Source organism: Eleutherodactylus coqui, chromosome 1 (assembly GCF_035609145.1).
Source record: "Eleutherodactylus coqui strain aEleCoq1 chromosome 1, aEleCoq1.hap1, whole genome shotgun sequence".
NCBI lineage: Eukaryota > Metazoa > Chordata > Amphibia > Anura > Eleutherodactylidae > Eleutherodactylus > Eleutherodactylus coqui.
In genome coordinates, this window is record NC_089837.1 from 139,758,636 (window position 1) to 139,786,223 (window position 27,588).

The 27,588-nt window shown below is 44.5% G+C and overlaps 1 protein-coding gene across 1 annotated transcript; it reads right to left on the reverse strand.

Moving 5' to 3' along the window:
* Positions 1–18,720: 18,720 nt before the first annotated feature.
* On the reverse strand, positions 18,721–26,414 carry GHSR (growth hormone secretagogue receptor). The gene is made up of 2 exons (XM_066590047.1): positions 25,093–26,414; positions 18,721–19,451 (listed from the first exon to the last, which is right to left on the reverse strand). The coding sequence occupies exons 1-2, from the start codon at positions 25,901–25,903 to the stop codon at positions 19,147–19,149; spliced, it is 1,116 nt and encodes a 371-aa protein (XP_066446144.1). The 5' UTR covers positions 25,904–26,414; the 3' UTR covers positions 18,721–19,146.
* Positions 26,415–27,588: the final 1,174 nt, after the last annotated feature.

Below are 27,588 nucleotides of genomic sequence, written 5' to 3' on the forward strand. Positions count from 1 at the left end.
TATGTCAAACACTGGGCATGTGTGGAACCATGTCGTTGAGTGCCCATCCACTACCAGTCTACAGGGCGCATATTAGCCTTTTACTCCCTACTTCTACACAAGCCAACCTACACAACCAATCACCGTGAATCAGCCAAACCAAATAACCAATCACCGTGAATCAGCCAACTCAAATAACCAATCCCCGTGAATCAGCCAACCCAAATAACCAATCACCGGGAAAGAGTAAATCCAAACAACCAATCAGGTTGTGAATGGTGTGGATTTGGAGAGCAATATAGATATATGCCTGCAGGGCAGAGTAGGGAAATGGGTGGAAGTAGCTCTCCAGTGCTATTACTCCTGGGAATTGACCCTGCTGGCCGAATTGTGGACGTGCGGCAGATATAAACAAGATTATGAAGAGGAGAAACTGAGACAAGGTATGTTTTGTATAGAAAATAAATGTGTTACGGGTATATGGTCTATCACAGCTTATTCTAGGCAGAGCAGTATAGTGGAAAATGTGAAGTGCAGTTTTTAATGACCAAACCCCTTTAACTGACTAACATAATACCAAACATTTTTCTTTAAACGAGCATATAAATGATTGTTTTAATGCAGGCCTGCACAACTTGATAGTAAGTAGGGTCAAAATTAAAATTGGCAAACCTTTTGGGGCCTCAGATAAGATTTTCAGCGGCTCACTTTGTAAGTAAAATGCTAATAACGTTTCTGTTCTATAGGTACAATTTATACTTATAGAATAAGTATAAGTAGGGTACTACAGCAGTAAGGTTAGGCCTCAAAAATAAGTTTTATCATTGGGCAGCATTTAATTCAGAAAAGACCCTGGGAGTGGAGGTGCGCAGAATATTTACATATAATAAGCATAAAGACTCTGCACACCGCCGCTCCCCGGGTCTCCTTGGAATTGAATACTGCCCAATGATAAAAGTTGTTCTGGAGGCCTAACCTTAGCATAAGTACCTGTAGTAAGCTACTTATACTTACTATAAAGATTCTGGGCACCACGGCTCCTGGGGCCTTCACATGACCAGTCTTTAGTAAAAGACTGCCTGCACAGTCATGTCGCACTACCTGTGCCACTGCTGCCCTAAACTTTACTGCTTGCAGCTGGTAAACTTTAGGGCAGTGGTAGTGGCGCTGCTAGAAGTCCTCTGCTGTGCTGCATGTTGTGTAGGCCTGTTTAAAAGATAACCTGTCATCATTAACTATTAGCACCATAAACTAACAGCTGTGGGACACCGCAGGAACAGGGGACCGGGTGAGTATGTGATATAGCTTTCCGGACTCCTGGTTACCTAAACTAAAGGCACAAGAATTTAATTTATGATGCTTATAGTTGATGACAGGTTTCCTGTGTGGAGTCTTACAGTTAATTTTATGATCTTTAAGATGCCACATATGGGACTTGAAATAGGACAGCAAGTTAAAGGTTTCCCCCTTATCACAGCTCCTTTTCATCAGTATATGTAAAGCAGTTCCCTGATAATCTTTTATTTCTTAGTGGTGGTTATATTGTACAGGTAACTAGTTTATAATCATTCCATCCTTGTAGCAATGAAAATCAGCTCCTCTTGTAATATATTTCTGATGAGCTTGTACACTCATTGTCGAAAAAAAATCAAGCACCTACAAGGAGTTGTCAAATGAAAACTTTCTGTGTGTGATTGTAACGTTGATATAAGTGATTACAATATCAAAGCACAAGGATTATTTATTGCGGAAAACTGAACACTTGAATGGAGGCTCTAGTACAGTGGTGGCGAACCTATGGCACGTGTGCCAGAGGGGGCACGCAGAGCCCTCCCTACTGGGGCGCGCCGTCATCGGCTGCTCACCACTTGTGAATACCAGCAGAGGATGCGGCTCCCCTGCCGACATTCACTTAGCTGCGCTGAGGGGGGGGCGCTGTTACGCTGGGGGCCGCTGGGGGGGTCGCTGTTACGCTCGAGGCTGCTGTAGGGGTTTGCTGTTAAGCTAGGGGCTGCTGTGGGAGTTTGTTGTTACGCTGGGGGCTGCTGTGGGGGGTCGCTGTTACGCTGGGGACCGCTGTGGGATGTCGCTGTTATGCTGGGGGCCACTGTGGGGGGTTGCTGTTATGCTGGGGGCCACTGGGGGGGTCGCTATTATCACTGGGGGCCGCTGTGGGGTGTTGCTATTACACTGGGGGTTGCTGTGGGGTGTTGCTATTACACTGGGGGCTGCTGTGGGGTGCATTCATAGCTGAAGACAACTCGGTTCCACTTCATAGCAGTCCAGTTTCACTGTTGACACATGGCATCACTGCAAACGGAGGTGACAGTGGGTGTGAAAAGCAGTACATGTAATGGGCATGGATGGATAACAATGAAACAGTTACAGCTGCTCATGCTTGTCGGATGGTCAGAAAATCCTCTCCATACTGGTGGTATATCAAGAGTGTCTTGAGCTCAGTCGCCTTATGTACGTGACCTCACACATTCTAACACTCTAGTCAGAGGTGGCAAGCAATTCATCGACACAACCATCAAGCTTCCAACAATGCGCCTCTCTCAATCTCTGTTAACTGAGCGAAATCTCTTTGTTTGCATTAGAGAGGCAATCTAGCGGGCGACAAGCTCTACACAAGCGGAAAAAGAGGTTACAACACACAAGTGGCCTATGAGAACCTTTTTATAGGCCTAGGGAAGTACTTTTAGGATCTCAGATGGCAAGACCATTCATCTAATCACACCACAACTCCAATCATTTGTATATCTGCCTGAGATCCAACTGCATGCCAAGTTTTACAGCAAAATGACAACTTCTTCTAGAAGCTTGATTTTTTTTTTTTTGACAAAGGGTATAGTAGGTTTATTCACAGAAACCAATCTGGACAAACGCATCCGTAGAGTGAAGCATGGTGCTGGAACAAAATGCTAGCTTGAAACTATGATGACACACGTAGATCTCAGACTACCTCAGATAAGCTACGGTTCACAGTTCTGCTCTAATGGAAGCTAACACTGAAGAAAATATATAGCTGATTAGTACTTCCCAGAATTAACGAGTTACATAAACATTTCTAGTCTAAAATTAGACATTTGATTTAACCGATAGTTTAAGACAACTTCAGCGATAAACACTAGAAATTCTCAAAACAAGAAACTATACGGAAATGTTATTGAAGGGGTTTCCATCAATTGTAATTATTGGCCTATTGCTAAGATGTGCATCATGGGGTGCAGACTCTCGGGACCATCATTATCCTTAGAATCTAGAATCCACAGTGCTAATTATGTACTTTGGCTTCTTCACAGAGCGCCACTGCCAATCTCCTTCAATACAGGGAACTACAGCACAGCCCCTTTCTCTTAACAAGTTGAGTGCCCAGTGCTTTTCGACTTCTCCCTGCAGGGTCCAAATGACAGTGTGGTTGTCATCTAAGTTTTGCTGCTTGTGCTTCTTTATCCTAATATGTCCGGTTACAGTAAAGGAGTTGGCTTCATAGTGCCTGAGGGAAACTCTGCTGTGCAGGAAAAATGCCGAAGGGTACTTTTCTTTTAAGTCTTCAGATCAGTAGAGTCCCAGAACCCACCAATCAAAATGTTATGGTACATCTTGGGGCTCTGCCGTAATATTCAAAGATGGAAACCCCCGTTTAATATCGAACCTTCATAGGATTGGGAGTCGTAAATAATTTTACAGAAAAGAGCATTTACATAAATCTAGAGCTTTTTCTGTAGTGTAGCTGCTACCTCCATCATATTCATCCACCTCTTCTTAATTAATCCATCCAAATCTTGGCTTCAAACTCCATTATGAAAATTGCCAATATCTGGAAGGTTTTGGAGTAGAGCACTGAAGGAGTAGACTTCGGCTACCTTAACAAGCCATGAAAAGGCTTGAGAATAGCTTATGTAAGTATAAACTGAATGACTGGTGTATAGAGATGAGCGAACGTACTCGTCCGAGCTTGATATTCGTGCGAATATTAGGGTGTTCGGGATGCTCGTTACTCGTAACGAGTACCACGCGGTGTTCCGGTTACTTTCAGTTTCCTCTCTGAGACGTTAGCGCGCTTTTCTGGCCAATTGAAAGACAGGGAAGGCATTACAACTTCCCCCTGTGACGTTCAAGCCCTATACCACCCCCCTGCTGTGAGTGGCTGGGGAGATCTGATGTCACCCGAGTATAAAAATCGGCCCCTCCCGCGGCTCGCCACACATGCCTTGTGACTTAGCTGAGGGAAAGTACTATCGTGCTGGAGCTGCTGTAGGGAGAGCGTTAGGAGTTAGTGTAGGCTTCAAGAACCCCAACGGCCCTTCTTAGGGCCACATCTACTAGTGTGCAGTACTGTGTTAGCACAGTATTTTTTATTTATTTTTTCAAAAATTGGATCTGCAGAGCATTGCGCCCTGCAATAGGGACAGAAGTGGGGGTTAGGCAGGGAGAGTGTTAGGAGTTAGTGTAGGCTTCAAGAACCCCAACGGTCCTTTCTAGGGCCACATCTATCCGTGTGCAGTACTGTCCAGGCTGCTGTTAGCAGTGTTGCATATTTTTTTTTTTTCTCAAAACCGGCTGTGCAGAGCATTGCACCCGGCATTAATACTACAGGGATAGAATTGTGTAGGCAGGGCCAGAAGACATACATTATTCATTGAATACACGCAGTGTGGGTGTTCCTTGTAAAAAGCAGGGAAAAAATTCTATTTGGCCTGCCTCTTACAGTACTCAGGGCTCTGTGTACGTGTGTGCTGTGCGCTGAACGTTCAGAAAAAATCAGACGCAGTCAGCTACGTTTTACCGCAGGCGTGCGGCAATTTTTTTCCTGCATGGGAAATCCCTGATCTGCTGTAGGTAGCGAATTACTTTGCATCACTGCAGTTCTGGGACAAATTGGCAGGGCCACAACACAATTATTAAACTTAGTATTCATTGAATACACGCAGTGTGGGTGTTCCTTGTAAAAAGCAGGGAAAAAATTCTATTTGGCCTGCCTCTTACAGTACTCAGGGCTCTGTGTACGTGTGTGCTGTGCGCTGAACGTTCAGAAAAAATCAGACGCAGTCAGCTACGTTTTACCGCAGGCGTGCGGCAATTTTTTTCCTGCATGGGAAATCCCTGATCTGCTGTAGGTAGCGAATTACTTTGCATCACTGCAGTTCTGGGACAAATTGGCAGGGCCACAACACAGTTATTAAACTTAGTATTCATTGAATACACGCAGTGTGGGTGTTCCTTGTAAAAACCAGGGGAAAAATTCTATTTGGCCTGCAGGCTTGCGCCAATTTATTTCCTGGCTGTGAAATCACTGGTAATACAGCATGCTGAGGGGTAGGGGTAGGGGTAGGGCTAGAGGACGTGGACGCGGCCGAGGACGCGTAGGCCCAAGTGAGGGTGTGGGCACAGGCCGAGCTCCTGATCCAGGTGTGTCGCAGCCGACTGCTGCGCGATTAGGAGAGAGGCACGTTTCTGGCGTCCCCACATTCATCGCACAATTAATGGGTCCACGCGGGAGACCTTTATTAGAAAATGAGCAGTGTGAGCAGGTCCTGTCCTGGATGGCAGAAAGTGCTTCCAGCAAGCTATCATCCACCCAGAGTTCTGCGCCGTCCAGTGCTGCAAATCCGAATCCTCTGTCTGCTGCTCCTCCTTCCTCCCAGCCTCCTCACTCCACTACAATGACACATGCTCAGGAGCGGGAAGACTCTCAGGAACTGTTCTCGGGCCCCTGCTCAGATTGCGCAGCAGTGGTTCCTCTCCCACCAGAGGAGTTTATCATCACTGATGCCCAACCATTGGAAAGTTCCCGGGGTCCGGGGGATGAGGCTGGGGACTTCTGCCAACTGTCTCAAGACCTTTCAGTGGGTGAGGAGGACGATGACAATGAGACACAGTTGTCTTGCAGTGAGGTAGTAGTAAGGGCAGTAAGTGCGAGGGAGGAGCGCACAGAGGATTCGGAGGAAGAGCAGCTGGACGATGAGGTGACTGACCCCACCTGGTGTGCAACGCCTACTCAGGACAGGTCTTCAGAGGGGGAGGCAGCAGCAGGGCAGGTTGCAAGAGGCAGTGCGGTGTCCAGGGGTAGAGGCAGGGCCAGACTGAATAATCCACCAACTGTTTCCCAAAGCGCCCCCTCGCGCCATGCCACCCTGCAGAGGCCGAGGTGCTCAAAGGTCTGGCAGTTTTTCACTGAGACGCCTGAGGACCGACGAACAGTGGTGTGCAACCTTTGTCGCGCCAAGATCAGCCAGGGAGCCACCACCAACAGCTTCACCACCACCAGCATGCGCAGACATATGATGGCCAAGCACCCCACAAGGTGGGACGAAGGCCATTCACCGCCTCCGGTTTGCACCGCTGCCTCTCCCCCTGTGCCCCAACCTGCCACTGAGATACAACCCCCCTCTCAGGACACAGGCACAACCGTCTCATGGCCTGCACCCACACCCTCACCTCCGCTGTCCTCGGCCCCATCCACCAATGTCTCGCACCGCACAGTCCAGCCGTCGCTAGCGCAAGTGTTGGAGCGCAAGCGCAAGTACGCCGCCACGCACCCGCACGCTCAATCGTTAACCGTCCACATTGCCAAATTTATCAGCCTTGAGATGCTGCCGTATAGGGTTGTGGAAACGGAGGCTTTCAAAGCTATGATGGCGGCGGCGGCGGCCCCGCGCTACTCTGTTCCCAGTCGCCACTACTTTTCCCGATGTGCCGTCCCAGCCCTGCACGACCACGTCTCCCGCAACATTGTACGCGCCCTCACCAATGCGGTTAGTGGCAAGGTCCACTTAACTACGGACACGTGGACAAGCACAGGTGGGCAGGGCCACTACATCTCCCTGACGGCACATTGGGTGAATTTAGTGGAGGCTGGGACAGAGTCAGAGCCTGGGACCGCTCACGTCCTACCCACTGCCAGAATTGCGGGCCCCAGATCGGTGCTGGTATGTTCGGCGGTGTATGCTTCGTCCACTAAAGCACCCTTCTCCTCCTCCTCCTCCTCAACCTCTATCTCGCAATCTAGATGTGTCAGCAGCAGCAGGACGTCGCCATCAGTCGGTGTCGCGCGGCGTGGCAGCACAGCGGTGGGCAAGCGTCAGCAGGCCATGCTGAAACTACTCAGCTTAGGAGATAGGAGGCACACGGCCCATGAACTGCTGCAGGGTCTGACAGAGCAGACCGACCGTTGGCTTGCGCCGCTGAGCCTCCAACCGGGCATGGTCGTGTGTGACAACGGCCGTAACCTGGTGGCGGCTCTGCAGCTCGGCAGCCTCACGCACGTGCCATGCCTGGCCAATGTCTTTAATTTGGTGGTTCAGCGCTTTCTGAAAAGCTACCCACGCTTGTCAGACCTGCTCGTAAAGGTGCGCCGCCTCTGCGCACATTTCCGCAAGTCCCACACGGACGCTGCCACCCTGCGCACCCTGCAACATCGCTTTAATCTGCCAGTGCACCGACTGCTGTGCGACGTGCCCACACGGTGGAACTCTACGCTCCAGATGTTGGCCAGGCTCTATGAGCAGCGTAGAGCTATCGTGGAATACCAACTCCAACATGGGCGGCGCAGTGGGAGTCAGCCTCCTCAATTCTTTTCAGAAGAGTGGGCCTGGTTGGCAGACATCTGCCAGGTCCTTGGAAACTTTGAGCAGTCTACCCAGGTGGTGAGCGATGCTGCAATCATTAGCGTCACCATTCCTCTGCAATGCATCTTGAGAAGTTCCCTGCAAACCATAAAGGCAGCCGCTTTGCGCTCGGAAACGGAGGCGGGGGAAGACAGTATGTCGCTGGATAGTCAGAGCACCCTCCTGTCTATATCTCAGCGCATTCAGGAGGAGGAGCATGAGGAGGATGAGGTGGAGGGGGAAGAGACAGCTTGGCCCACTGCTGACGGTGCCCCTGCTGCTTGCCTGTCATCCTTTCAGCGTGTATGGCCTGAGGAGGATAAGGAGGAGGAGGAGGATCCTGAAAGTGATCTTCCTAGTGAAGACAGCCATGTGTTGCGTACGGGTACCCTGGCACACATGGCTGACTTCATGTTAGGATGCCTTTCTCGTGACCCTCGCGTTGCACACATTCTGGCCACTACGGATTACTGGGTGTACACACTGCTCGACTATAAGGAGAACCTTCCCAGTCTCATTCCCGAAGAGGAAAGGGGTTCGAGAGTGTTGCTATACCACAGGACCCTGGCGGACAAGCTGATGGTAAAATTCCCATCCGACAGCGGTAGTGGCAGAAGGCGCAGTTCCGAGGGCCAGGTAGCAGGGGAGGTGCGTAGATCGAGCAGCATGTACAGCCCAGGCAGTGCAACAGTCTTTAAGGGCCTGGACAGCTTTATGGCTCCCCAGCAAGACTGTGTCACCGCTCCCCAGTCAAGGCTGAGTCGGCGGGAGCACTGTAAAAGGATGGTGAGGGAGTACGTAGCGGATCGCACGACCGTCCTCCGTGACGCCTCTGCCACCTACAACTACTGGGTGTCGAAGCTGGACACGTGGCCTGAACTCGCGCTGTATGCCCTGGAGGTGCTTGCTTGTCCTGCGGCTAGCGTCTTTTCGGAGAGGGTGTTTAGTGTGGCTGGGGGAATCATCACAGATAAGCGTACCCGCCTGTCAACCGACAGTGCCGACAGGCTAACACTCATCAAGATGAACAAAGCCTGGATTTCCCCAGACTTCTCTTCTCCACCAGCGGACAGCAGCGATACGTAAGCAATATGTAGGCTGCACCCGCGGATGGAAGCTACGTTCTCTCTCACCATCCAAAACGGGGACATTTCTGCTTCATCAATCTGTGTCTAATATTCCTCCTCCTCCTCCTACTCCTCCTCCTGAAACCTCACGTAATCACGCTGAACGGGCAATTTTTCTTAGGGCCACAAGGCTCACTCATCTAATTTTTCGAAACAATTTTTATACGTTTCAATGCTCTTAAAAGCGTTGAAATTTTAACTTGAACCAATTTTTCGTTAAACTGGGCTGCCTCCAGGCCTAGTTACCACTTAAGCCACATTAACCAAAGCGATTAATGGGTTTCACCTGCCATCTTGGTTGGGCATGGCCAATTTTTACTGAGGTACATTAGTACTGTTGGTACACCAATTTTTTGGGGCCCTCACCTACAGTGTAATCATAGCAATTTGTATGTTCTTCGCCTGCACTCATGGTACAGAAGTGTGTGTGGGGTTGGCCTACACTTTAGCTACATAAATGTAACTTGGGCCTTGGCTATACTGCAGCTACTGAAATGGAACTAAGACTGCGCTCCCACTATACTGCTGCTTCGGAATTGTTACTGGGGCCTGTCTTGAGTGCTACTATTACTGACATGGAACGAAGACTGCGCTCCCGCTATACTGCTGCTTCGGAATTGTTACTGGGGCCTGTCTTGAGTGCTACTATTGCTGACATGGAACGAAGACTGCGCTCCCGCTATACTGCTGCTTCGGAATTGTTACTGGGGCCTGTCTTGAGTGCTACTATTACTGACATGGAACGAAGACTGCGCTCCCGCTATACTGCTGCTTCGGAATTGTTACTGGGGCCTGTCTTGAGTGCTACTATTGCTGACATGGAACGAAGACTGCGCTCCCGCTATACTGCTGCTTCGGAATTGTTACTGGGGCCTGTCTTGAGTGCTACTATTGCTGACATGGAACGAAGACTGCGCTCCCGCTATAATGCTGCTAGTGATATGTTAGTGGGGCCTGTCCTAATGCTACGGCTGAAATGTTACGAATTCTGGGCTCTGCCTATACCGCTGCTAATGGTATGTCTCTGGGGTGTGGAAACAGAGGCTTCCCAAAGACATGATGGCGGCGAGGCCATTTCCCACCAACGCGGTTACTCTTAAGCTGCATATAACCACGGACACGTGGAGAGGACACGTAGTACCTCAAAAACATCCCCCTCCTCCTCCAACAGGGAAAACATTCTTGGCAAATGCCTTTGCATTGGTTCGTCTGGTGCCAGTCCAAGAATTTCACCTTTACCGACACTACAAGAGAGCCCCCCCACCATCCCCCCGCCACGGCCCACTTAATCCTGGCCACATTCCGAAAACCAACAAAATAAAACCGCGCTACTAGGTCCGCAGTCACCACCACATTACCACCAACGCGGTTACTGTTAAGGTGCATATAACCACAGACACGTGGAGAGGACACGTAGTGCCTCAAAAACATCCCCCTCCTCCTCCATTAGGGAAAACATTCTTGGCAAATGCCTTTGCATTGGTTCGTCTGGTGCCAGTCCAAGAATTTCACCTTTACCGACACTACAAGAGAGCCCCCCCACCATCCCCCCGCCACGGCCCACTTAATCCTGGCCACATTCCGAAAACCAACAAAATAAAACCGCGCTACTAGGTCCGCAGTCACCACCACATTACCACCAACGCGGTTACTGTTAAGGTACATATTACCAGTCTGACTGGGGCATGCAGACACCTTGACAGAATGAATAGTGTGTGGCACATAGGTTCCCCATTGCTATGCCCACGTGTGCAGCTCCTGATGGCGGTGGCACAGGATTCTATTTCTCATTGCTTCTGTACAGCATTGTGGGCTATCGCCCCGCCCCTTTTAAAGAGGGTCGCTGCCTAGCCGTGCCAACCCCTCTGCAGTGTGTGCCTGCGGTTCCTCCTCATGGCAGACGCACTTCTAAATAGACATGGGGGTGGTGAGGCATTAGGGCAGCTGAAGGCTGCGCAGGGACACTTTGGTGTGCGCTGTGGGGGGGAGGGGGGGGGCGGTTGGTCAGCATGTAACCCAGGAGAAGTGGCAGCGGAGTGTCATCCAGGCAGTGATTGTGCTTTGTTGTAGCTAGTGTGGTGCTTAGCAAAGGTATGCCATGCTAATGAGGGCTTTTCAGAAGTAAAAGTTTTTGGGAGGGGGGGGGGGGGGCACTCTTGCCGGTATTGTGGCTCAATAGTGGGACCTGGGAACTTGAGATGCAGCCCAACATGTAGCCCCTCGCCTGCCCTATCCGTTGCTGTGTCGTTCCCATCACTTTCTTGAATTGCCCAGATTTTCACACATGAAAACCTTAGCGAGCATCGGCGATATACAAAAATGCTCGGGTCGCCCATTGACTTCAATGGGGTTCGTTATTCGAAACGAACCCTCGAGCATCGCGAAAAGTTCGTTCCGAGTAACGAGCACCCGAGCATTTTGGTGCTCGCTCATCTCTACTGGTGTATTATGTGAAATCACCTTTTTAAATTTCCCTGAATGAAATATACACTGCAGCTTTCTTCTTGAGAAGGAGAACGACAGGGGCTATTTCTGTGGCTTTATTTGCACAGCCAGTTCTAATGTATTTTCCTTTCTCCCCCTAGATGCAATGTCCTTTATCATGAATAACTAGGTTAAGTAAATTCTAACAGACCTAAGTAATCTCTGACAATCACCTATTGTGAATGATGAATCCAATGTTATTTATATATAGGTCACCTTTCGTTTCAATCTTGTCTGTGATAATGAGATGACTGCCAAGAAGTGCAGGAAGCATCAGCCTATAATTATTTTTATGAGCATTGTGAAAACTGCAGGATTTCAGGATTGTTCCTAATATAGATTATTATCTGGAAAATTAAAAGAAGCCATAACGTTGGTCATCTCCTGAAGTTGCGACTTACGATAGCACTACCAGAAGATGTTCAAGTCAGTCTACTGGCAGAAGTATATTGATCCCCAGCATTGAACTCTTGGTAAATCTCTAGTCCTCTGGCCTATAGCTCTCAACACACTTAAGGTGTAACTGCACTTTTAAGAAACTTTTGATGTGTCAGAGTGATACGTCAAAAGTTATGATTAGTAGGGGTCTGAGTGCTGTGACCCCCACTGATTGTTGAAATGAAGGGGCAGAAACACCTGAGTGCTGTGTCCCTTTGGCTATCGTCATTGTTTGTTGGCTCTCCTCAGCAGCTGAAGATGGATGTATAGACTTCTGTGAAGGAACATAGCACATGGGTGAGCACTTCTGCCTCTTCGCTTCAGTGATCAGTGGAGGTCTTAGAACCCGGACCCCACTGATCACAACATTTGACATATTGACATATTGCTCTGACATGTCAAAAGTTTTTTAAAAGTGCAGTTACTCTTTAACCCTTTCCAATCCACTGTCTGACGTCTGAAGACATTATAATTTAAGGCTGTACAGCTCCGATGTTGGGAGACGTCCGTCGGGGTTCTCTTACTGTATATTGCCAGCCTCTGTGCTGTCGGAGCCTATCCAACGTATCACCTCATGCAGTACTGGCTTTAGCCAGCAGATAGCGCTGTTGTATAAAGAGTAAGCCCCCTAGGAAAACCAGGATACAAATTGGATTGAAAAGGGTTAATATAATGAAGAGGAATAAAGCTTTATTTGAGTAGCCCAAAATACTCTTCTACATTCAACTGATGAGATATAGTGTTATTCATGGTGTTACAAATATACAGTCCTCTTGTGGACCCTTAATACAATGACTTGAATTAAATATGATGTATTACAGTCCCCATGTGGGGCCATCCTGTTGTTCTGTGTGCATTTGATTTCCTACAGAGGCACACAGAGGTTTGGGTTTTTTTTTCATCTTGAATAAGTGGAACAATTTATAACATATTTCAACATATGCACTATTATGAAAGTATGTTTCATACAAGCACAATGCAGCAACACATGGGGGGGTCCATAGTATGAACTGTATACTGCCATGCAGAGTCTGTGTATGTGGCTTTACCTTGTTCATGGGCCCTAGGGGGTTTTCCAATTTTTAAAGAGTACATGCACTTTGACCTTTGGAGCTGTTCACCTGGACGAGTTGAATGGACCCACGAAGTTTGATCAAAATATGTGCTAAGAACTTTGCATTTTTATGCAGTTAGTATAAACAACAGTTGTGTAATTCTATTCAGATATTAATTGTGTATGAGTGCTGAGGCGTGTGTTTCACCTCTCCAGTTTTCTCCACCAGCCCTGTCTGGCAATAGCAGTATTTGACGTTCCATATACAGATTGCTCAGCCAATCACAGACCTCAGTGGTATGCGAAGATGGAAAACCTCTTTAGCAAAGTAAATGAATGTAGGCTGCCATCAAAGGTAAAAGGGTTGCTTCAAGGGTTGCTTAAGGCTAGTCGCACACTTGCATGTTTTTAGCCCGTGTGCTGTCCATGTAATTCCATGTATGTTTTTTTCACCATAGCTAATGTGAAAAGCCATGGCATATCCTATTCCTCTGTTTCATGGACGAGAAATAGGACATGTCAATGCATATGAATGTGTTGTGTCCATGTACACTGTCAAAAAAACCACCTAGAAGAAATTTTCATTTTGCAGCAAAACTCATCATGCAGTTACATCTCAGGCAGATATGCAAATGATTAGCATTGTGGTGTGATTAGATGAAGGGTCACCTGAGGCCCTAAAGGTGGTTCCACTCTTGACCTATAGAAGGCTCTTAGAGGCTACCTGTGTGTAGTGGACCTCTTTATCAGTTTGTGTAGAGCTTGTTGACCACTAGATGCTTTTACAATGCAAATAAAGAGATTTCATCCAGTTAACAGAGTTTAAAAGGGGGCGCATTATTGGAATGCAAGACGTTGGAAGGTCATATCGATGAATTGGGCCGTTCTGACCAGACTGTTAGGAGGTCTGAGACCAGTAGATGCGTGAGGGCACGTACAGAAGGCAACCAGGCTCAGAACGCACTCAACAGACCACCAGTAGAAAGGATCATCCGGTCATGCAACAAGCATTAGCAGCTGCAACTGTTTCATTGTCCTCATCCATGCCCATTACATGTACTGCCTTTTACACCAACCCACCGTCACCTCCGTTTGCATTGGTGTCATGAACCACAAAACTGGACCGCTACAGAGTGGAACCAGGTTGTCTTCAGCTATAAATCCAGGTTTAGTTTGGGCACTGAAGACTGTCGTGCTCATGTCTGGAGATCTCCACAACATTGCCTTCCTGGTCACCAAATTTATCGCCAATAGAATATGTATGGGACCATCTGGGACGCCAACTTCGACAGCCTACGAGTTTACATGATCTAGAAGCTCAGTTACAGCAAATGTGGATTGATATGCTGCAGGATACAATACAGAACCTGTATGCCTACATGCCTGCCCGTATCACATCTTATGTGCAAGCTAGAGGTGCCCTAACAGGATACCAGGGCCTCCCTTCTAGTGTTCAATTTTTTGCAATAAATGATCCTTTTGCTCTGATGTTGTAATTACTTATATGAATGTGACAATCACACATAAAAAGTTTCATTCCATTCCAACAAATCCTTATAAGGGCTTGGTTTTTTTGACAATGAGTGTATATCAGACAGCACAGGCTGGTGTCCATATGCTGTCTGATGAGTCTCTTGTGCACAACTCGTTGTTACGCTAGTGTGCCATTAGCCTTAGCCTGACTTCCATACCCTGTTACGAGATACCTTTCCAATCTAAATACCTACTCGAACTACAAATATCTATTTCAATCTTCATAGAAATAACATGCAGCAGGATTGGCGAGCTACTTTCTATCTGACCTTCTGTCCTAGAAAAATGTGTTGTTTTTCAGCAGGTTTGTATATAGCCTGTGCTTCACAAAAACATCTATGACACAAAGGTGACAGATCAGCTTTAAAAGCAAATGCTAAGAGCTGCACTTTGTTCAAAAGCTGTAAAATTGCTGCACTATTCTTTTCCATAGCCCTTTTATACCTATGTCTTCTAATACTATTCAGCTAAACTTCTACCCTCTAAAACAATTCTGTAGTTTCTAGAAGACCAAGTCAACTATGGGGTGGTTGCTAGTGCTGAACTAACAGCGGTTGATGCATTTTTTTCCTATAGAGGAGAGAACATGAGTCTTCTTATTTATAAAGGTCCTTTTACACGCAAAGATAATCTTTCAAACAACTGAAAGATTGAAAGATTTAGCTTAAAGATTTGCATAAAGTGTTAATGTCCATTACACTTTATCATTTTCATTTGCATGTAAAAAGGATCTCTAGGAGTTGTTTGCAGAGCCCATTGTGTGTTTAAACACACTCCCAGCTGTGCAAACAGCTGCCGACACATTCCATTGTTCTCCTGGCAGCTGCCGGCAGATTGCATTGTTCCCCTTGCAGCATCGGGCAGATTGTCCGAGCAGATTCAGGGGGGGGGGGGGGCGGCGGGGGGGAGAGTGAGAGAGATCTCTCTCTCCCCCCACTACCACTTGTCACCCCCGCCGCCCCCCCCCCCCCCTGAATCTGCTCGGACCAGTATGCAGTTACTCGAGAAGAGCGATGCTCGCTCGAGTAACTACCTTAACCGAGCGTGCTCGCTCATCTCTAGTAACATTGATTTGGAGGGGAACATTTGAAGAGGAATTCTATCCAAAACATAAAAATATATTATAAATTAGAAGTTTAAAGAGTAACCATCAGTAATTTGATATTTATTTATATGGATCAGTGATTCCCCCTAGGGGTGTCACGGCTTTTGCTAAAAAAAAAAATAATTTTGATTTAACCCCCTCCCAACCAGACTTCCTAGTAAAACTAGCAGGGGAGAGATCTCACGGCCGCACTAACAGTACACCATCTTGGGATCTTAAAGTCCTAAGCGCCACTTATGTGATGAGCATGGTGCTACTGACGACAGTGTGTGCACCAAGATTCCATCTCCTTGGTTCCGTGGAAGTAGAGAAGAAGGAAGGAGGAGTCCTGGTGCAAACACGGAGTCCATGCATCCTGCTGCAGCTGATTGCAACTTCGAGCTAGAGGATGGTATACTGCCAGTGCGGCCATGAGTGCGCCCCCTGGCACGGGAACAGGGTACATTAAAAAAAATCTATGTATATTTGGCAAAAAATATTTTAAAAAAACAGGGGCGTTCGCTACTTGAAAGGGGGTCAGGCCAAGGACACAATGCAACCTCTGTTAGCATATTTTAGTGTGTACCTGCACCGAAATTGGCATTAGAAACTGCATTGTCTGTCTGGAAAACCCCTTCAGAGTGTGTTTGCACAGGGTAGAAAGCTAAGGAATGTCCACAGCAAATTCCACAGCATTTACACACTCAAAATAGAGTCAAAATCCTCCATTGGTGCAAATTTTGACTCTAAATCAACTGCATGCCTGGAGCTGCTTTCAGAAGATCTAGCGCTCAACTCCAAAGATTTCAGCTGTCAGTACACTCCTTTAGCCGGTGCCTGTTGGCTTGTACTGAGCGCAGTGCCACTGCTTATCTGCTGCAGAATGTCCACTGGACATTCCACTGCAGATCAGCCCCCGTGTAGAGCCAGCCTTAGGGTGTGTTTACACATAGCAGAAAATTCAGCAGAAAAATCCGCAGCATTTCCACATAAGACACAAAGTCAAAATACGCACCATTGATGTGGATTTTGACTCAAAATCAGCTGCACTTTGGCAGCTGATTTCAGAAGATACCGTGCTTCCTCTCACCTCCGAAGCCTTTGCGCCCTCGGTGCCTGTTTCACCTGGGAACCTGCAGCCTCTAGTGAGCTCAGCACTGTGATGTGGAAGCGGCCAGTGGCGCTGTGCTCACTAAACGCCACAAGGTGCCCAGAATATTGGAGGTAAATTCATATGCCGTGGTAAGTCACACCCCTAGCCACGCCATATGACCACATCCTTTTTCAGCAGATCCTGCATGTGTGAAGGCAGACTTATAGCCAATGGGTCTGTCAGGTGCTGCTTATTTCCAACACAGGACAGTTCTAGCATCTTATTTTACAACTTCTATGATGGAACAGAAAAGCAGAAATCTGAATACTACTGTAAGGCCTCCTTCCCACGAACGGATTTACGCCGCGCAAATTCGCGGCAAAAATCCGCTGCGTTGCCCCCTGCTATAAGGTTCTATTGAACCTAATAGCTCAATGCTCACGGTGCGGAATTCCACCACGGAATTTCGCACCGTGAAATCACCCGTCCTCACCCGCAGCATGCTCTATTTTCCGCGGGTGTACGCGCTGACGGCTTCCATTGCAGTCAATGGAAGCCGTCCGTTCACGCTATCTCCCGTTGTAAGGAGCGGAAGATAGCGTGAAAACGCTTCCCCGCCTACCGCCGCCACGTCATATGACGCGGCCGGCGCGTCACGTGACACAGCCGGCCGCATCATGTGACGCGGTGGGTGTGTCACATGACGCGACGGCGGTGGGCGGGGAAGCGTCTTCACCCTATCTTCCGCTGGTAAGTATGGGGTCTCTGGGGGGCGCCGTGACGGGCTTCACTGCGGAATATTACGCGGCGGACCCCGTCACGCTCGTGTGAAGCCGGCCTTAATGTAATCCAATTTCTAGCGCTATTCATGCTAGTTTTCCTGAGTCACGAATTCAATGGCAAAATTACAGTCAAGACTGACACGGAAATTGCAATAGACAGAAAATGGGAAGTGTTAGGAGACAAATACTACAGGCACTGCATTAGTGGCCATTAGACATAGCAGTCTAGTATTATTCGTGAATAGGCCTTAAAATTAAAGGGATTCCCTAGCTTTTAAAAATTAATGAGCTATTCACAGAATAGTCATCAATAGCTGATTGGTGGGAGTCCACTGTATGGGACCGCAGCCATTCTGTTGTTTACCAGACTACCACCACTGTGTGTGGAACAAGAAGCAGACAGCTCCATACATTGTGCAGTGGTCTGGTGTGGTATTGCAGGCACAGCTTCTAATGGATATTTACAGTGGGAAACTCTGTTTTTTTTTTTATCAGAGAGGACTCTGTCCATGAGACCTTACAATCTACAACAGGAGAGAGAAGGAGACAATTGGGGACGGTAGAAGCTGTACATATGGTAATATAGTGGTAGCAGGGTTATTGTAGGCTGAAGAGGCGGGTCTAAAGGTTCCTTGTAAAGGTTTCTAAGGTGGTGGAGAGTCTGATTGTTTGGTTAATTCAGTTCTGGACTATGGGGAATGCATGGAAGAAGTCTTGTAGACTATTGTGAGAGAAGTTCTTGATCAAATCATAATACTGTATGAAAGATCATATAATGGACTTTGTTTTTAGACTTTAATATACAGAATATATATATATATATATACATATATATATATATAATGCTGTATCATTTTTCACTTATTTTTGTAATAACTCTTTTAAGACCTGAGCCCCCTTGCTGTCATATAGAACCAGATAGTCACTGACAGAGCTGGGCTGGGATTTGCTATGATCCAGCAGCTATGTGATGTTGGTGATCATCTGGTTCCAATAGAGGAAACGGCCCTGCAGCTTCCTCTATTCACTGCCATGGGCTTTGTCCATTGAGTGCTATGTAGCCTGCAGAAAAGAAGGCAGAAGCTGTTATATTCTGTCTCTGATAGCCAAACACTTGACCTTATTCTGCTCCTACTAATGCAGGAGCTTTAATCCTACACCATATTTTTACTATCGGCCGGGATTAAAGCCCAGGACCAAGCGCTGTATATATTTCCATGATTAGTCCTTAACAGATTAAAGCACAAATGATGTATTTGGGACCTAGATAATTCCCTGCTTTGCATTTATCTGACTGTCCCTGATGACCATCTTCGATTTGTAAGCCACCCATCATCTAACTATCATCGTCTAATAGTCGGGGGTCCTACATGTGACTATTCCATGTGAATACAGATTTGCCTCTGGAGACGAGAGGATAACACTTATTTTTGAAAGCTGAATAATGAGAACCAAAACAACAGGTTTTACATGAGATTTTATTGTCCTCTCTGTTATCACATGACATTAAAACTTTGTACTGTACTGAGGACCATAAATTTGACATCAAGCCACAGAAAGTGCATGAAACAGTACAACATATTACAGAAAATTGACACTTCATGATTGCACTTCAGACATATAGGTTATAGCTTAATAAATACTATATGGACATATAAAAGCCCCACATAAGTACCATATTGCCTTGAACACCCTTCCGAGAAACCGATACAAAAAATATCACTTTCACTGAGGAAAGAGTAACTGTAAAAATAGCAATGGATATTAAAGTTTCCACTGGTGTAAAGACTGGCCATACTTTCCATCACACATAGACAGTGCGTTAATCCTGAGACACCATTGTGCGTTACAAAAAGCAGCTCACAATTTATGGATCCTACAACCGGTTATCTGGAGAAATATGGCTTCAGTGTTATCAGGCAAAAGGCAGGCCATGTTTCCTTGTGCAGAGGCTTTCTGTCATGAGATCATATAGGATTCTGTCCAAGCAGGTGAACTTTCATCATTCATCGTATAAGGTGCTTTTCTGCAAACTTTCTTGAGGCGGAATAATCTGCAGGCAGCTATACGGTACTTTTTGGACATGATGTTGTACAGAATGGGGTTGATGGCAGCACTCAGGTAGAAGAGCACAAAAGAGACCAGGTTACAATACTGGCTGATCAGAGCGATTTCCCAGGTTCCTGCTTCAAAGGACTTAGAAAACAGGTAGCGTGCCACATGGAATGGTAACCAGCATAGAATGAAGGCAAACACCACCACAGCTGAAAAAGATACAAAAATATACATTAAAGTCCAGGTCGATTGGTAATTATTTACAATCTAACACCATATTATTCATTATGGTAGCCTTTAATTAGTGAAGATATGGAGTATAAAGAACCACTTCACACCAGGGCTCAAAACTTCATATAATCTAACAGGTTTGTTTAACAAATCTCCATAAACCAATGCCATCTGGGCCATAAGCCTTCAGAGTAATGCTTCCTCAGATAAGGTTGGCCCCTCTAGTCCCAGAAGGAGACCCCGTTAGCAGCATTCTCCTGGAAATCATTCACCATCTGCTTCAAGTGTTGTACCTATCTGTAAAGCATTGGAAGGTGAGTCGTAATGACACGTAATGATTATTGCTCAAAATTTGTTCATACAACCGAAAATGAGTGATAATCGTTACATGTAAATGCGGGCATCATGAAATTTCCCTTTGAACGATAATTTTAAGGTGTACTAAAAATCCATCCTTCAGCTACTGAGAGGTAAAGCGAACACATTTATTTGTCAAGAGACCGCAGGCTGCTAGCTCCACAGATAACAATGTAATCTGCCGTCAGCCAGGAGCAGAACAATACAGCTGTTTGCACACAGCTGGGCGTGTGATTATTCACACACTGAGCTCTGTAAACCCCTCCTGGAAGTCCTTTTACATGCAAATGAAGATGATAAAGTGTTAATGGCCATTAACACTTTATGCAAATAGATCAATAAATCTTTTAATCTTTCAGCTATTTAAATAAGGTTATCTTGGCATGTAAATAGGCCTTTAGTTCAACTGGTGAAGTCTATGGTTTATACTTGCCAGGCATTATTTACGCTTTCTACCCAGCCATATTTGAGGTTCCTTTAATTGGTGTTATATGGATCCTTAATATTGCGCACATCTATATATATAAAGCTGAAAGCCCTCACTGACTCACTGACTGACTCACTGACTGACTGACTCACTGACTGACTGACTCACTGACTCACTGACTGACTCGCCAAAAGTTCTCCAACTTCCCGATATCGTAGAAACATGAATTTTGGCACGAGCATAGATTATCTCCAAAATAGGAAAAGCTAATGGGTCCCAACTCGATTATTCAATTCTAGCGCAAAAGAATTGGCGTCGAAATTTAACGTACGTAATCTAAATCTCTCACTTCCCAATGTAATAGAAACTTAAAACTTGGCATGGGCATTGGATATGTCATAAATAGGAAATGTTAATAGGTCCCAACTTGATTATTCAATTCTATGTGCAAAAGAATTAGCGTCCAAATTTTACGTACGGAATCTAATACTTTCACTTTCCAGTGTCATAGAAACGTGACATTTGGCACAAGCATTGATTATGTCATAAATAGGAAAAGCTTATGGGTCCCAACTCGATTATTCAATTCTATGTGCAAAAGAATTAGCGTCAAAATTTTACGTACGGAATGTATTTTTCTCACTTTCTGGTGTCATAGAAACGGGAAATTTGGCACGAGCATTGATTATGTCATAAATAGGAAAAGCTTATGGGTCCCAACTCCATTATTCAATTCTATGCGCAAAAGAATTAGCGTCCAAATTTTACGTACAGAATGTAATTTTCTCACATAGAAACTTAAAATTTGGCACGGGCATTGAATATGTCATAAATAGGAAAAACTAACGGGTCCCAACTCGATTATTCAATTCTATGTGCAAAAGAATTAGCGTCCAAATTTTACGTACGGAATGTAATTTTCTCACATAGAAACGTGAAATTTGGCACGGGCATTGATTATGTCATAAATAGAAAAAGCTAATGGGTCCCAACTCGATTATTCAATTCTATGCGCAAAAGAATCAGCGTCCAAATTTTACGCAAGGAATGTAATTTTCTGACTTTCCGGTGTCATAGAAACATGAAATTTGGCACGAGCATTGATTATGTCATAAGTAGGAAAAGCTAATGGGTCCCACTTCGATTGTTCAATTCTAAGCGCAAAAGAATTAGCGTCCACATTTTTCGTATGGAATCTAATTCTCTCACTTCCTGATGTCATTTTATATAAAGGAAACGTCGCATGGTTACCTCCCGTGGTGTTTTCTGGGTAACACAGAGAACTATGGTGAACATATGTTTTTCCGGTATCTCTAAAGTAACCACAACTTCATAAGATTTCCATGTGAACACCAGATAAACACCAGTACCAAATTAACTCGGGCGAAGCCGGGTATATCAGCTAGTATTATATATTTCCTTGTCTCCAACTATACATGGAGGCCCATCATATGCCTTATTACAGATGGATTCTCCCCAGAGGCATTGCTTCCAGAGAATATGATATCTCCACCATATAGCAGAACAAGGAATGCCAACGACTCTCTACAATGGAACTACATACTTTGCATAGACCCTAAGAGTTTTAATGCACAAACAATAACTTGGTCATTGAAACGAGATCTTAGGGCCTACAAATGCATAGCCCGCGTCTGCTTGTTTACAGATACATATAACTACCTATGGACCTTCTGCATATATTAAAGTCTAAAAATAAAGTCCATGATATGATCTTCCATACAGTATTTTGATTTGATCAAGAACTTCTCACACAATCGTCTACAAGACTTCTTCCATGCATTCCCCATAGTCCAGAACTGAAGTAACCAAACAATAAGACTCTCCACCACCTTAGAAACCTTTAAAAGTAATCTTTAGACCCACCTCTTCAGAAAAGCCTACAATAACCCTGCTACCACTATATGACCATATATACAGCTTCTACCATCACCTACCATTGTCTCCTTCCCTCTCCTGTTGTAAGGCCTCATGGGCAGAGTCCTCTCTGATAAAAACAAGAGTTTCCCCTCTGTAAATATCCATTGTAAGCTGTGTCTGCAATTCCACACCAGACCACTGCACAATGTATAGAGCTGTCTGCTTCTTGTTCCACACACAGTGATTGTAGCCTGGTAAACAACAGAATAGCTGAAACTGTCCTGTACTGGAAAAAAGCAGCACCTGACAGACCCATTGACTAAGTCTGCCTTCACACATGCTGGATCTGCTGCAGAATTTCCGCAGTGTTTACAATACGAGCCATGTGGAGGGGATTTTAAAAAAATCTCCTACACATGATGCGGATATTTTCCAATTGTGGTTTTGCAACATGTCTATTAATGCTGCCGAATCGAGCTGCAGAAATCAACCCTTGAAGTACCAGGGTTGAATTCCGCAGCTGTTCCACAAATGAACATGTATCGAAATCTGCACCATTTAGGCGCGGATTTGGCCACTACAGAATTCTTGCAGAATTGCTGCAGGTATTGCGTTTCGGAACGCCCGCCATTCTGCCATGTGAGAAGGCGGCCTAATAGAACATTACTCATGAGTATATTACTGATTCTGCTCATTACATTGCAATGAATGGAATTAGCAGTAAAAATCTGTCGCTTTTCTGCAATACAACGGATTTGAAAATCCACAGCATGACTATTTTCTGCGGCGGATTTCTTCCTCTGCGAGTGAACGCAGTTTGTTGAAACTACTCACTTACATTGTACGGTATTTTGTTACAGAATTTCGACATGCAATTCGCAGCCTAAATTCTGCAACAATTCTGCTATGAACTCGCCTGCTTTACAACAGTGGATCGAAGGATAAAAATTGAATGTAAATGAGAAGATAATACTTTTTAAAAAATAAAACTGGTAATTATAAGTAAGCAATATGTACCTTAAATGCATAATTACTTTTTAGGGTACCTTCACATGTATCAAGTCGTCTGCAGTGGAAAACACTCAGTATATAGGCTGAAAAATCCTAGTAGCCAATGCACACCTAACTGGCGCGGCTTTGGCCATGGTTTTTATAGTGGAACTGCTGCGGATTTTAACCTTTCCGTGGTTGAAACCTTCAGCATAAATAGACATGTTGCGGATTTAGAATCTGTAATGTTTCAAAATCACTGCAAGAAGGTTCCACTCCATGCGAAGGAGAATTCTGAAATCTCTCCGCATGGCGTGTTGAAATTACCGCAGCAAAATCCGCTATGGATATTCTGCATCATTCAAGCTGTGTGTGAAGCCAGCCTTACAATGTACTAAAACGCATCCCCAGCATGCAGAACGCTTTCCTTTTCATGCTCTGTGTATAGTAGCTGGGATTTGTATATACTTATTAGCATCAATTTGTATACTGGCTTTATGCCATCTCTGTAAACACACAAAATAAGTTTATACAGCGCTAAACAGTGTAAGCGCTGCCTCCGCTACTGGTCCCGCAGGAGCCTATGTGCTCTGTAACATACATGCAAGGTATTAGTATTATTGTTGTTCCTTTGGCGGAGTAATAGCCAATGTTCTTCTTTTCTTTGATGAGCCAGAGGCCACTAATAAGATGAAAAATTCACTTAATGGTGCAGAGCTCAATTACTGCTTACCATGGAAACCACGTCCAAACAGTTTTTATTCGAAAGACAAACATTAGATTTATTAACCCTATCATTTTAGTGGCATGGTTTTATTGCCGTTTTGACAACGGAAGGAATCATATGGCTACTTTTGGCCAGTTTTGTGTACAGCATTTAATGTGCTAAAACTGAACGGTATATGAAGGATATAGCTGCATTTATAAAGCTTTGGTTTGTTCACCTCCTTGCAGCCTGTACTTGGCATACAGTTTTTAAGGCATTTTTTTTCTATAAGCTTCTTAATAGAAACTCGAAGAGTCCTTAAAAAACACTTCTACAAAAGACACAATAAAAAAAAAATCACAGGTAACGCATATAAATATAAAAGCTTTTCAAGCTGGTATCACACATGCAGTTTTTAGAACCAAAGCCATGAGTGGATGCACCTTTAATCATAATCACCTTCATTTATATAGTGCATTGCATCACTTCATGGGGTTCTGTCCACATTGGGGCTCACAATTTTTATATTCACCTATTGGTAGGTTTTTGAAGCAAATGATTTGAATCATGAAGGGTTCGAAAGGAATTGGAAAAACAAAAGAGGGACTAAGGGCGGCTTCACACTCATCTTTTTTTGGAAAGGGCACTTGCAGTTTTTTGATCCAAAGCCAGAAGTGGATCCAGCAGGAAGAAGTATAAGACCTTCCTTTATAGTTCTTATTTTTTTTAATCCACTTTATCAAGAACTGCAAGTGCATTGCCCCAAAAATGCCGTGTGTGAAGCCGCCCTTATACTTTTCCTTACTGCTGGATCCACTTAAGATTTTGGCTCAAAAAGCTGCATGGAAAAACTCAACCTCAAACTGTATCAAAAACGCAATCTGTGTTTTTAGCCTTAAGCTATAGAAGTTATTCACACACATTTTAAAATGTCACAAAAAAAACGTGAGAGGGTTCTTTCTGACGTGGTGCTAATAAGTTTGAAGATGATTATAGGTGCATAAAGAAATTGAACACAATTCTAAAAACTATAAATACTAGATAAGATAGATAAAAAAAGTCATAACATACTCAAAGAACATATAAAACAATATAAAACTCTTTGTTTGACCCTACAGTCAATAATTATATGCACAGCTTTACCACACATGAGGTGTAGATGAGTAGGAGGCATCTTTTAGAGGAACAAGTATGGTCTAAATTGTAATATAATGGTACTGTATATAAAACAAGACATAAATATCAGGAATGGCTTGCCTACCTAGCATTTTGACAGTCTGTTTGTTATTCTTGTCCCTGTGTGAGACACTTTGTCCTATAGAGTCCGTCTTCCTCCTCCACAATTTCCTTCCAATAAGGCTGTACAGGACAGTGAGGCAGAATACAGGCAAGAAGAAGAAGACAGTTGATGTCCACACCATTATGGTGAGGAGTCCAGACTTGACTGCATACTCAGTAGCTGTACATTCATTTGTTTCTAGAGGATTGGTCCCATTTTCATATTCAACCCCAACCAAGACAAAGATAGGTCCAGCATTAACAAAGGATACTGCCCAAAGAACAAAGATGATCATTTTCACTCTGCCCTTGGTGATAACCACCTTAGCTTTCAAAGGAAAACAGATGGCAAAATATCTCTCCACACTTAGAGCTGTGATATTCAAAATTGTGGAATAAGTGCAACTTTCACTAATGAACTGGAACAACTTGCAGAGGAGATTTCCAAAATTCCAGGGTCTATATTGCCAGAGCTTGTATAAATCAAGGGGCATGCAGAGAAAGATTAGGAGGTCGGAAAATGCCATGCTAGAGAGATAGAGGTTAGTTGTAGTCCTCATATCCTTGTATTTAAACACCACTAGCATAGTCATGATATTGCCAATTATCCCGATAATAAACAGGACAACACAAACCACAGTTATTCCTGTAAGGACTGGGACTGGGAAAAGATAGATGGGGTCTTCTGGCCAGGTGGAATTGTAGTAGTAACTCTTGGTTATATTGTCTGAATAACTTTCACTGGACATGGTTCTCACCTGGCCATAAGTAAAGTTGTACAATGTTCTTATCATGAAGCTTCAGAACAAGCATATGGCATTTCTTCATTTCCACTGGAGAACTGAGACGACCTCTAGAGAAACTCAGGTTTGGGAGTAATAATGGACCACATCAATTTACAGATGCAATCTAGAAGAAGGAGGTGATAAACACATCAGCTTCAAAAGGTTGATCTCACATGTCCAATGCCAGAAGGTACTGAAGACTGCTCTGTAGTCAAGGATAAACTAAGGTTTGTATTCATAGTAGATTTTCTGAACAAAACAAAAACTGAAAGAAACAAATATTTTCCAGAATTTCTGGTCCAAATAACACAATTCCTTTGGCATTCTTCCTGCAGGGTCTAGTCCTCTAGGAGATCATCAGAAACGTTGTAGAAACTTGGAGATCAATGGGAGAAGACTTCTTTGTGGTCCGGTCTTATCTTTTCCTTGCTGAGTTCTAAAGAATACGCCGTATCTTGGCAGCTAGACTTGTATGAAGAAGCTGGAGAACGGATCTCATAGAGGATCCTCAGCACGCCCCTTCTCCCTCCCATGTACTATTATTCTGTATGCTTGTTTTCAGGTTACTGAGCTCTAGGAACTCCCAGCCTGTGCAAGATGCAGAACAAAGCACCCATCAGACTGATCTGTGAATGCTGTCAGCTGCTTTTCTTCTTATTCCAGATATATTTATTTATACTGTTTATTATAGACATGCATCTATTATATTTCTATATTATTTATAGTTGATGCTTGTGGATAAAAGATAAGCATTGCAGTAACAGTATTGGTAATGTGAAATTAAGTTTGGGGGCTGCATATTTATATATTTGTATAGCAAGGAAAGCACTAGTACTATATATACAAAGAAGAGAAACAAATAAAAGATGTATTAATAAGAGGTCAGGAAAGTACCAAACTTTTGCTGAAAGTATCAGTGGACATATATTAAGCATGTATTCATGATATGTCCCATGTGCACATTTGGTTAAGTATATTTTTCCTTAGGCTGGGTGCACAATGGCCGTAACCTCGAGTTGTGGCCATTGTAATGTGGCCATTACATCATACAGCAGACCAACCCCAGTCTGTGTGCTGTTTGATATACATGCACACAGAACAATCACATGCATTGGCAGGATGTATTTTTCATCTGTGACAAAGGTAAGAATAGTTTTTTCACATGGACCATCGATCCCTGTAAAAAAAATCATCCATGTGTATAGCCTCATAGGCTATAATGGAGCTATATACTCTCTGTAGAATTACATGGGCAGTATAGACCCCATAATACTATATGCTAGTGGGCACCTAGCCTTAAGGTGATTTGATCATCTGCATAAGCAGAAGTTTTTTAGGACATGTTTTCATTCCCAGACTATACACAAGAAGGGCTCTATTCACTAACAATAAGCAAGCATCATGGAAATTGCATTGAAAAATGTTGAAAATGACACGGAGTATCTGAGAAAGCTGCATAGCATTTCATTTTACACTGACTAAGCATTTTGTATATAAAACCATAAATTTCTTTAAGATGATCATATACGTAAAAAGTGTTTTCAGTTCCATAATGAAGACTTACTTAAAGGCTACGTACCTTTGCACTCTTATTTAAACCAATGTGTTTTTGGAAATGAAGACTTTTTGTAATTGGTCTTCATTTAAAATTACTGATTGTTCGATTTCTAAGCTTGTATTGTTCGCTAAGGAAC